The sequence below is a fragment of the Artibeus jamaicensis genome, unplaced genomic scaffold (genome assembly GCF_021234435.1).
Source record: "Artibeus jamaicensis isolate MK-2021 breed Jamaican fruit bat unplaced genomic scaffold, CSHL_Jam_final contig_1582, whole genome shotgun sequence".
In the NCBI taxonomy this organism is placed as follows: domain Eukaryota; kingdom Metazoa; phylum Chordata; class Mammalia; order Chiroptera; family Phyllostomidae; genus Artibeus; species Artibeus jamaicensis.
The window spans coordinates 169,788-182,334 of record NW_026521309.1 but is presented as its reverse complement, the minus strand read 5'-3'; the positions used below and the strand labels follow the sequence as shown (position 1 = coordinate 182,334).

At 48.6% G+C, this 12,547-nt stretch overlaps 1 protein-coding gene across 1 annotated transcript in view; it reads right to left on the bottom strand.

Moving 5' to 3' along the window:
* The window catches only part of HIP1 (huntingtin interacting protein 1), a 139,193-nt gene that overhangs the window by 34,439 nt on the left and 92,207 nt on the right, over positions 1 to 12,547 (bottom strand). The window contains exons 3-5 of the mRNA XM_053669419.1: positions 9,450 to 9,592; positions 9,141 to 9,197; positions 2,465 to 2,545 (exon numbers count right to left, since the gene is read on the bottom strand). Coding sequence (XP_053525394.1) covers positions 2,465 to 2,545; positions 9,141 to 9,197; positions 9,450 to 9,592 — 281 coding nt within the window. The remainder of the gene's footprint in view (positions 1 to 2,464; positions 2,546 to 9,140; positions 9,198 to 9,449; positions 9,593 to 12,547) is intronic.

The window sequence follows — 12,547 nt, the reverse complement described above, 5'->3', positions numbered from 1 at the left end:
AAATGTCCCTGGAGAAGGACTCACAGATGGGTCACTATTAGGTGGGTCATGCTCGCTAGCCTTAGGGCCCCGTTAACAGTCCCCGCTAGTGCCTGGACAGCCCCCCTTCCCATCAATAACTGCCTAGCTTTCAAACCTGGAGCCCGACAAGAGCCCCCGCACTTGTCTTCCTTCTTTCATCGTTGGTAACCCCCTCAGCTTCCTGCTTCAACTATGCTCAGCTGTCCTTCCATTCCTCCAGCTTCAACACAGAAGGGTCGCCTCTTCCATGAGTCAGGACCAGCCCTTCCTGTGTCTATTTGATCTGCTCTTGGTTCTGGTTCATTCTCTGACTCATCCAATAAATCCTGACTGAGCCCCTGTTCCAGGCCAGATGCTGGGCCAGACACAGGACACAAGGAGACACACACACACCTGTCCCCTGCCATTGTGTCCTCTGCCCTCTGCCTTCTTGGAGCCCACAGTCCAGAGCTCCCAGAGACCCACTCCACGCCCTTACACCCCTGTGCCCCTCTTCCTGTTGCTTGAGGCTTTCCCCTGGTCCCTTAGCTCCTTCTAGCTATTGCCCCCTCTTCTCTTCCTGGTCTTCAGGAAGTTCCATCCTTTGTCTGTCCCACAGGTAAGAGTCCTAACTGGCTCTTGCCACCCTCCACACTCTGTCACCGGGATGGTCTCACGCACCCACTCAGGCCCCTGCTGCTCTCCACGCCGCCCACTCCGTGAACCAATGTCCATCCACTGCTAGTTCCACAGACACCACAGTGTCCTGGGCCTCATGCCCTGTGTCTCCAGACGATTCCTCTGCCTAGAATGCAGACTCTTCTTCATCGGCCCCCTCCCCGTCCCACAGTCTGTGCAGCAGACAGTCTGGGGGAGCGGGACTGGACTCCACAGCAGGCAGGAGGGCTGTGAACTGTGGGGCGGAAGGGTGGACTGTGGCAGACTCTATTTTCCAAAGATCGCTGCCATAATGTATCCCATTCAAAATGGGACTTTGTGACTTCGACACTCCTCCCTTGAGTGGTGTGATCTCTGTTCCCTCTCACTGAATCTAGGGACCTCTGTGACTGCCTCAGCCAATACAGGACGTCGGAAGGAATGCCTGTGAGTTCTGAGGCCAGACCTTACAAATGCCGTGCACTCCCCCTGCTCCCTTGGGGGCTCCACCAGGCTGTGACGAAGCCCTCCCTGGGCCACAGCCTCCATGAAGAGAGGGATGGCAGGCCGGCCTCCACTGTGGCAGCTCCAGCCAGGCCCTGGCTGCAACTGTCTGAGACCTTTGGCCAGAACCGTCCCGCCAAGCCCTTCTTGAACTCCTGACCAACACAAAGGGTGGAGATACTAAAGGGCTGTTGTTACAAACCACTGAGTCTGGGGTGACGTGCCGTGCAGCACGGATAACTGTAACACCCTGCGACTGGGCTCAGCTGTCACACCCCCTGAGGCGCCTACCGGGTTGAGTCTGGGCTAGACACCCCCTGGCTCTCAGTTCTCACTGCAGTCTGTCCTCTCTCCCTGTACCACTTCTCTCCCAACCAAATGACGACTCCCAGAGGCGGGGCAAGGTCTACTCATCTTTCTCTCTTCAGAGCCTACTGGTTCTGGCCCTTGGCAGGCAATCAGTGTGACTCGAGGGGAGGAAGGGTAGCCACTGAGTAGCATGTACTAGTACTGTACTAGTACAGTACTACGTGGGCATGGGTTCAAATCCCCATCTCACCAATGAAAAGCTATGTGACACAGGCAAGGGATTCAGCCACTACCGGAGTTTTGTTTTTCTAGGATATAAAAATTACTACTTTGCAGATTGCTGTGAGGATTACTGACATAGAGAAAAGGTTTCAGAGACTAGGACGGTTTCAGTAAATCCAAGCTGCCCCTTGAGTCCATATGTGATGATGGAGACACTAACCTGCGCCGGCCGGCGCAGCTCAGAGGGGGGAGCGTCTCCCGCAGAGCGAGAGGCTGCCCGTCTGACGGCCGGCCGGGCGCAGAGCGCAGACCTCCTCTCCCCAGCGCATCTGCATGCCCCGAGTGCAGACCCTGTGCCCTCGCCCTTACGTGCTACGTGGTACCACACACGCAGGTTTACTACCCACTTTGGTGCATCAGAAATACTGACTAGAGTCATATACTGATGGAAAGAAGGCTCTGCGTGGAAACTTACTATATACATGGAAGGACCTATTTTTATTGACAGTTACGTCAGTGCTTCTAAAACATTTTCATAGCGCTACTGGATAGGGTCCCTCCTTCTATTTGCAAAACGGGGGACCAGGGGCGCAGAAGACAGGGGCCACTCCCGAAGCCCGACCGACCGTGGGGCCTTATAAGGTGTGTCCTCTCACACAGCCAGGAGGTGGTGCAGACGCCGGAGAGGCCTGGCTGTGCCGGCCGTCGAGGTGCCCAGGGGACAGACGGGGGAGGGCGGGGGAGCGCGGGGCCACCGGCCGGCAAGACTCACTTTGGTGTGGTACTCCATCTTCGTTCTCAGCAGTTTGAGGTAGACGCTGCAGAGCTGCCCGTACCCCTCGCTCAGGTGGCCCTTCCCGGGAGAGGGGAGAAAGCAGCGGTCAGCACTAAGCACCTGCGCTGAGAGACCTAGAGCCAGGGCTTCATCTTAAAAAATATACATTGTTCTGATTATGAAAATGACACACGTCCATTGTTAACAACTTGGAAAATATAGAGAAGTACATATATGAACAAATCACCCTCAATGTAAACACCAGATATACTCATGGCTAACACTTTGGGGGACAAAATGTTATTTCCTTTTTTCCAATTTACATAGACTTTATTTTTAGAGCAGTTACACAGCAAATTAAATAGAAAGCACACAGATTCCCTCTATGCCCCTTGCACACACACAACCTCCCCCAACCACCAACACCACGCACCCAGGTAGGACACTGGTCACCACCAGTGAACGTACGCAGACACGTCGTTATTGACATTTAAGTTCACTCTCGGGACGGTGCATCCTATGGCTCTGACAAACGTATTAACGACAGGCACTCACATTATAATCTCATATGGAGCAGCTTTACGGCCCTAAAACTTCTCTGCTCCACCTTTATGTTGAAATAGAAAATGGAACCAACTTGCCTTTTTTCTTAATACAATGCCATATTTTCTATTTTCTTTTTTATCATTATTTTTAGTGACTGCCCAGTACCTAGTAAGTATGTACCCTAATTTATCAAACCAACCCCCTACTGTTCATTCTTACAGTTCAATCTTGTGTACAAACATGAGGACTTTCTTTGGACAAATTCAGAACAAGGGCTTCTTACTTAAGAATCTGAAGTCTCCTACTCTTAGTAACTGCAGTCTGGCTCTACGCTGTTTCCTTTCCTCTGTCTCTCTAGGCACAGGGGAGAAACGTCTCCTCCAGACGGGCTCCAGCAGACTGAGAGCATCTACAGTATTATACATGGTGGGGGTGGGGGCGGGGCTGGGATCTGAAATGGGACCAGTCCTGGCAGGGGAAGAATAAGCACGCCCTGGAGTCTGCCCTGGAGTCTGCCCGGGAGGCCATGGCCTGGGTGCCTGGGAGGAAGCTGGGGGGCAGCAGAGTGACAACGGGAACTCCTGGTTATACACAAAAGGGAAGGGACACGGGGACACAAGCCTTCAACAGAACAGCCGCACAGGTCCCACAGGAGATTTGACTTTTGTCTTTTTTCGTTGTGTCTATGGCCTGAAGGAACCCTGTTGAAACAAGCCACACCTGGCACCAGAGGGAGTTGAGCAATCAGAGGTTAAAAATGCCAAATGCCAGAGAGGAGTGTTTCATAATGTATTCATTTGCTATGATAATTCATAATCATATTAATTTTTACATGACACTTTATTATAGAGAAATTGGAAAATATTGAAAAGCAAACAAAGAAGCAAAACTATTCTCACCATCATGACTGTGGTAAGACTATTGCTACCAAAACTATTCCTACTATCCTTCACATGAAAATGCACAGGATCAGCCCTGGCTGGTGTAACTCAGTGGACCGAGTGCGGGCTGTGAACCAGGGGACACCACTTCAATTCCTGGTCAGGGCACATGCCGGGGTTGCAGGCCAGGTCCCCAGTAGGGAGAGCTCAAGAGGCAACCACACATTAATATCTCTCTCCTTCTCTTTCTCCTTCCCTTCCCCTCTCTCTAAAAATAAATAAATTAAAAAAGAAAATGCACAGGATCAAAAAGTAAAAGATGAATGGATCACAGACTTAAGTGTAAAATGCAAAACCATAAAACTCCAGAAAATAACACAGGAGAAAACCTAGGTGACCTCTGAGTATGGCGATGACTTAGACACAACACCAAACACACAATCTATTAAAAAATAACTGATAAGCTGGACTTCAATAAAATTTAAAACTTTTGTTCTGCAAAGAACAGCATCAAGAGAATGAATAGATAAGCCACAGACTGGGGTGAAATGTTTGCAAAAGGCACATCTGATAAAGGACTACCATCCAAAATATACAAAAAACTCTTAAAACTCAATAATAAGAAAACAGCCCAATTAAAAAATGGGTCCCCCCCCAAAAATAAGGTGGCAAATAAGCATATAAAAAGATGCTCCGCTTCGTATGTCGTCAGGGAAATGCAAATTAGAAAAATGAGACACCACTACACACCTGCTGGAATGGCCGGAGTCCAGGACACTGGCAGCAGCAAGTGCTGGTGCGGACGTGGAGCAACAGGAACCCTCATTCAGAGCTGGCGGAACGCAAAGTGGTGCAGCCACTTTGGAAGACAGTCTGGCAGCTTCTAACAAAGCTGAGCATACTCTTACCACATGACTCAGCAGTGGTGCTCCTCGGTTTTCACCCAAAGGAGCTGAAAGCTTATTTCTACTCAAAATCTACACACAGATGGTTATAGCAACTTTATTCATAAATGTCCCAAACTGGAAGCAACCAAGACGTCCTTTAGGAGGTGAATAGATAAATCAATTGTGATACATCCTAATAATGGAATATTATTGAGTGTTAAAAAGAAATGAGCTATCAAGCCATGAAAAGACATGGAGGAACCTTAAATACACATTATCAAGTGAAAACAGCCAATCTGAAAAGGCTACGCACTCTCTGATTTCCCCTGTATGACATTCTGGGGAAGGCAAAGCTGTGAGAGAGTAAGAAGATGAGAGGTTGCCAGGGGCTGCAGGCAGGAGGGTGGGCGAGACGGACAGGGGTAGATGGACGACTGTCACGTCAGTGGAAATGCTCTGGACGACACTGCAGTGGTGGATACATGTCATATATAGTCTATGCCAAACCTATAGACTATGCACAGCACAAGTGAACTGTAATATAAACTAGAAACTTTGGGTGATTATGACATATTAATATAGATTCACTGATTGTTCTGGCGGGAGATTTTGATACATGGGAAGCTGTGTATGTTGGAGAGTAGTGAGGGGTGTATGGGAAATCTCTGTATTTTCCCGTCAATTTTGCTGTGAACCTAAAACTGCTGTAAAAAAAAAAAAAAAGGTCTTAATTTAAAAAATAATAAAATAAAAGAGGTTTCTAACTTCAGAAACTCTTAGGCAAATGGGAGAGATAGATTACATAGGAAAAAAGACCTAAAGGAATTCTATTTTGGCTGACAAGGCAGGCTAGCTTCCTGGGTTGACCTTCCCACTAAAAACAAACAATATTGGGGAAATATTTTTTAAAATTTTGAAGGCATTAATGAACTAACAAGAGAGAAAGGAATCCTCAGGCCAGAGACTGAATAAATACAGATTCCTGGAGAGTACATGGAATACTGGGATAATGGAGCTGGGGAGAAGGGGCTTTGCCAGACCAGGTGCACCTGAGCCTTGATCTTCTGGGCCTCCAGGGCCAGGCAGTGAACGGAGGCAGGGCTCCGGTCTGCCCAGGTTGAAGATCTAGCAGAGAAGCCAAAAGGCTGCCGCCTTGGTTCAGGGGAATGGCACATTTGTACCCCTACACTGAAGGAGTCCTCCCTGAGGACTACAAAGAAACTCTGCTGTCTCAGACCACTGTCGTGATCAGAGGGAGGAAAAAAATTGGACCCACGAGCTACTTGTCAAGGGGCTCTGCCTTTAACTGGAAAAACCTTAAGCTGAGATTTTAGAGCGATCCGTACGGAAGCAAATGCAAGTTCTCTCTGGAGGAACCTGCTTTCATTAGACTTCAAAAAAATTCTCACAAATAAAATGCCAAGGAAAACAAGCAGCTCACAGTAAGAAACAACTAAGCACAAAAAACCACATAGCATGAACAAAATTAAACAAAAACAACAGATGCCAGAAACAGATCTCTTAAGGGCTTTAATAATGAAAGCATAAAAGATGATATATGAAGCTACTATGTGTAATATGTCTAAATAAATAAGAGACCATTCAAAAATACATACAGGGCACAAGATATTATAAAGAATGCAGCCCTGGCTGGTGTGGCTCAGTGGATTGAACACTGGCCAGCAAACTAAAAGGTCGCAGGTTTGATTCCCATCAGGGCACATGTCTAGGTTGGGGGCTGCTTCCCCAGTTGGGGTGTGTGAAAGGCAACTGATCGGTGTATCTCTTGCACATCCATGTTTCTTTCCCCCTCTCTCTCCCTTCCCCTCTAAAAATAAATAAATAAGATCTTTAAAAAAGAAAAACAGGAATGCCACTCAAGACTAGAACCGGCTGAAGAGGTAACAAGTAAAGAAAGCCAGATCCTATAACATTAACATGGAATGAAGCAGAGAGACAAAGGCGTAGGAAAAAAATGAAACAGGGCTTTAAAGTGAGAGCGGGGATAAAGTGAGAAAGCCTAACACACTTCCAACCAAAGCGTCAGAGGAAAAGACGGACCAGGGGTGCAGAGACCATAATGGAAGAAACAATGAGAACTTTTCATAGCTAACGAAAGATACTAACCTGCAGGTCTAAGGAGTCCAGAGAACCCCACCCAGACATGCACTGAGACCTTTAAAATGGCCAGATATAAAAACACAGTCCAGCTTCCCAGGGGCGCCGCTGAGTCTGACGGCAGACGGCCTCGAAATGAAAGCTGCAAGTCAGTGGAAGGCGAGTGTGAATAGTACCTTCTATGTGAGGACAGAAAATAATGGCCACACCGAGATTCTAAACGCAGAGAAAATACGTTCCATGAATGAGGGTGAAATAAAGACATGCTCAAACAACTAAAAACAGCTGTTGGCCACCAACAGACTTTTTCACTAAAGGAAGTTGTAAAGGAAATTGTTCAGGCAGAGAGAAAGTTATCTCAGATGGAAGATACGAGATGTAAGAAGAAATGAAAAACACAGACTAAAACAATTAAAATAAAATATTGGGTTGGCCAAAAAATTCGTTTAGTTTTTTCTATACAATGGCTCTAGTAGGGCATCGTTGTCTTGAATTTCATTCAAAACAATTTTGTTAGGTTGTATTGTGACGGATGTCATATCAGCGTGCACTAAAAAAAAAAAAGAAACTTATAAAAAAATGGTGAATTTTTATGCAGCCATTTTAATATTAAATAAGCAACATTTTGGGCATATTATTCTTTATTATTCCAGGAAAAATAAAAACACAACTGAAACACAAGAAAAGATTTATGCAGTGTATGGAGAAGGTGCTGTGATCGACTGTATATGTCAAAAATGGTTTCCAAAGTTTCTTGGTACTATTTTTTTTGCCAAATAATTCTTTGCTGTGGGGCTGTCTGATGCATTGGAAGATGTTTAGCAGCACCTCTGACCTCCACTCACTGGAAGCCAATAGTGGGAAAAAGTCAACATACTCAAAATATCCAAGTCAATAAAGATATTGGTGAAAATGAAAACTGTGTTTATGTTATAGGGTTTAAAAAGAACAAATGACCAAAAGTAAATACATGGCAGGAACATGTAAGTTGAGAAGGAGCAGAGTTAACACGTTCTTCGGTCACTGTTACACGGGAAACTGAGAGAGACATGAACTTCAGACCTCGACAAACTAAACAGGCATTTTGTCGTTATTAGACAATATACCAAAAAATAAAATATAAAAGCAGAGATTGTTTTACTCTCCCAACTGGCAACTAGAGAAGACTGGAATGAGAAAAAATAATCGGTCCAACAGAAGACATGGTGAGAGACACCAAACAGATGGAGAAAGGGCACCAATGAGGTGGAGACGTAAATCTAAACGTATCACGCATTAGAACGTAAATGGAGCACACGCACAGCTGAAAGACAAAAACCGCTGTCTTTACCAAACCGACAACAAAATCCAAATAATTGCTATTTACAAGTGATATTTTTAAGACATACGAATGTAGAAAAGTCAAAAATAAAAGGATGGAAAAAGGCATACCAGGCAAATTCTAACAAAAAAGAGAGAGACCTGACACTACGTGTTCAGGGACACAACAGAAGCTCTCCGGTATCCAGGTCTGGGGACCACTCTCAGCCTGTTCCATTGAACCGGCCTTGTGACTGGGCACCGCCACTTCCCTCTCTGGGCCTGGAGCCCCTCATCCGTAATGGGCAGACTGGACCACACAGCGGCTATGTTGTGAGTGCACAGATGCAGGTCAGAGTTTGAAGGAAAGGGCTAACGTCGCAGTCCCCCACTGGTGAGGGCAAAGGGACACACCGGAATCAACCTGGCAGTGCCTTCAAAATGCAGATCACCTCCCGCCCATACACATATATGTCTCACTGGGTGTTGGAATCTAGAGGCATTCTGGTATGTGCGTAAAAACACTCCTTCCAATCAAATCGATTGGAATATTGTCACCTACCTCTCAGCCTAGGGCACTGAGAAGTGGGAATGCTGGTTCTCAGCATACGGTGACCCCAACAGGACCGGTTTAAATGAGAGGTGGGAACTGTGGCAGTGTCACTGCTGAGGGAACCCCAGTGCCGGAGAACGCTGTGACAGGGTGCCACTGGCAGAAGCAGTTCCCAGGCCCTAGAACTTCTCTACAGCTTCTAGGGACCCCAGGTAAGACTGTGGGTATCATGGTACTGTTTGGGGGCACCCTTGACCCCTCCCTGATGCTGAGAGAAATCCTAAACAAGTTGAAAGAGATGAATTTGTTCCATTCCTAGTCCGTGTTCTGTGGCCTCTGAGGAAGACTAAAGAGGCCCAAGTAGCCCTCATGCAAATCTCCAAACTCACCCACATCCTGCTCATGTCACTCAATTCGTTTTTGTATCTCAGAGAGTCCTTCAGGACCTGGGGAGGAAAGAGAACAGCCTATGCGAGGGGAGGACACAGGTGACGGTAAAGGATGGGTCCCAGGTGGGATGGAGAGGCTGCTCAGAGAGAGACAACCCCACCTTTAACCAGTAACCAAAAGGCCAGGGAAAGGGGGCAGCTCCCCCCCTCAGTGCAGGAGTGGACCGTGGCCTCTGTGGCCCAGGCAATCACGTGTTCCCCATGTGGGTCTCTGGCCCTCTGGCCACCCCCGTAACCCCAGGAACTCACGTTTGCATGTCCATCTCGGAGGAGTTTGTGGAACACGTGGCAGAACTTCCAGCAGAGCACGGCGTTGCTGGACAGGGGCAGCCGGTTGACGACAGACCAGAAGGTCTGCGCCCCTTTCTCATGGTGGGTGCCCAGTATGCAAGGTGAGGGAGGGTCATGGAAAACAAAGGCACCGGCCCTGCCTGGGGCAACCAGCCAATCCTCGAGGTCAAGCCTGCAACAGGCTTCTGTGGGGGGTTGTGTAATTGTCTGGGGCAGTAGCTCTACCTGGGAGGGGACACTGCTTAAAACTAAGATACCACAGATCTGTACATTTATTGGGCAATTTTTTGACAGATGGCAATGAAGTGTCTCATTCCAATCAAATACATTTTGTTAGATCATTTCCCCAGAGATGGAAATGTCTCTTGGGAGGGATGTCTTTTTCTAGCTTGCACAAGTGCTCTCTGGGCCAGCAGGGGCCCTGGTGCGCCTTCGAAGAGGGAGAATGTGGCCGGTAGCACCCGACTCCTCTCCACCGGGCACTCTGCTCTTTCGCTGAATGCAGCAGGCTTCATGTAAAATGCCTTTTCCCTAAACTTAAAATGACTCTGATACCCCGACTCTTCCGTAAACCTTCCTGGCCTTGTCCAAGGATGCTTTCATCTCCTACCAATCTGAACTCCCTGTATGTGGAATCCTGGGGCCACTTCCTCCCCAGATTTGACTCCAAATGGCACCCACACTACCCAGGGACCACCTGCCACAGTATGTAATAACTGCCCACCTGGCCTCACGCGCCTCTAAGTCAGCACTCCAGACCTCTGTGAACAGCGAAGTCTCTGGGGCGAGGAGAGGGTGCCCACATTTCTGTTGTCAGTGTCTGTTCAAACAGGCCTCACATACCCAGGAAGTGGGCATCATCAACCCCAAGGGCAGCTCTTTGCTTCCAACATGAAGTTCTTCATCGAGGCTCACAGTGGCGTTTAGGGCAGAAAGACTTGCCTCAGGCCACAAACTGTGACTCACCCAGACACACGTTGCTTTTTTTCTGAGCTAGAACTAGAAGATACCATTAAGTTCCTTCCCTAGCCTGAAACCTGCATTTGGGGGGGGGGGGGGGGCCTTGAACATAGACTCTGGGGTCTGGTGGCTGAAATCAGCTCTTGGACTTGCATTTCTGAAACAGCTGTCTTCACCTAAAACACAGCCCCCTGGACTAGAAAAGAGCCAAGAAGAGAGACAGTAGCACCCCCTCCCTCGTGCGATCACTTCTCTCTCACACTGACAGCACTTACTCTACCGGAGGGCGGTTTGCCGGGACGTAGCAGGAGCAGGCGTGGAGCTAGCTGCACACTCTGGCTGGGAGAGAGGCCTTTTCTGTCCTTCTCTGACTGCATAAGCATTTTAATGTCCCTATTATGTGTTGGGCACTGTAAAAGGCACTCAGGGGTATAAAGAAAAACAAGACTCAGCCCCAGCCTCTGGAAGTGGTGGTGCTAGGGGGCCCACCTGTTCACCAGTTGGGTACCTGGGATAAACGAATGTCTGACAGCACTTCTGAAGTCTAAGGCACTAGGGTGACTGATGCTCTTTAAAAGAATAGAGAAAGGATAAATGTCTAGGCTTTACAACTCTACTGTAAGAAGTTGATCTTTCCAGCATTTATCTACCACTGAAAAATTGAGAATCAGCCCTGGCTGGTGTAGCTCCGTGGATTGAGAGCAGGCCTGTGAACCAAAGGGTCCCAGGTTCGATTCCCAGGCAGGGCACATGCCTGGGTTGTGGGCCAGGTCCTCAGTAAGGGGCACGTGAGAGGCAACCACACATGGATGTTTCTCTCCCTCTCTTTCTCTCTCACTTACCCTCTCTCTAAAAAATAAATAAACAAATAAATAAAATCTTTTTTTAAAAAAAGAGAGAGGCAAAGAACATTAAGAGCTGGAACAGGAGACCTTTGATATCTTCTTCAACCAACTCTCTCATCTGACGGACAAGAGAACTAAGGCTCATGGGGGCCTCACGGTCCAGAGGCAGGACCCTGCCTCCCATACTCCTCCTCCTTTGCCCCAGGCGGCCTCCCGGTCCTCCCTGTGCAATCCCCCGTCTGGAGGAGCACACTGGCCTACAACTGTCTCTCTCTTCCTTCTTATCTTGCACCAGACTGATCACAAGTTCTCAGCAGGTGATGGTAAGAATTGGGACTAGGTAATTCTGAAAAAAATCAAATGGATTTTCCTTGACGCAATAAAGCAAAGGGACTATGTCTTTCTGGGAATGAAGGGGCCAGGTTGAGCTGGCTCGCTGCCGGGCAGGCTTCTGGGGTGCCAGGGAGAGGCTCGATAGCCCCCACCCCGCAGCAAAGCTCTGATTCCACACAAAGCATCTCCCCACCAAAGACAGGCTGCTTTCCCTCCTCTGAAGCGCAGTACCTGCTGTGAGCAACATTTCCCATGGGCCTGCTAGCTCTGGGCATATAACCTAGGGGGTGTCCTGCAGGAGCCGAGGTGGGATGGTGCCAAGACGAACTGTTCAGGACCGACTGGCTGTGGTGTGGCCATCACGACGAGCCCAGGCAAGAAGAGCTGCCCGTCCCAGGCGGAAGCCCAGCCTACACTCGCCCTGACAGGTGTCCTGCTCCTGTCACACACACAGATAAAGGCTCGACCCCACTGGCAGCCTCTCCTTTGACTGCCCTCCAGCTCTTGGACTCTATACCTCAGGGGCAGATCCCCAGGGGTGCCCCCGCCACAGTGCTGCTTGCACTTCTCTCCAAAGCCACAGACCCGTGATAGAGCTCAGCCGGGGCACTGCCAACTCAGCACTGAAAACCTTCCGGTCACTGGTTCCCTAAACCTCCTTGGGGTCCCCATCGCCTCCCCTTCTGGGTTAGGGCGAACCCTGTGATGGCTTAAGGCCAACCACGGAAGCTGAGACCTTTGTTTTGTTTTGTGCTCGGAGAAGAGAAGATTATCATGTCCCCAAAGGGGTGATCAGTGTGGCCCTACAGGCCCTACACTAAGTGCAGGACCTGGAGTGATTTTACGGCGCAGCTGCAAAGCCCTCTGGTAGCCCTGGCACGCTGGCTCCCTTGGTTGGAGCATCGTCCTGTACACCAG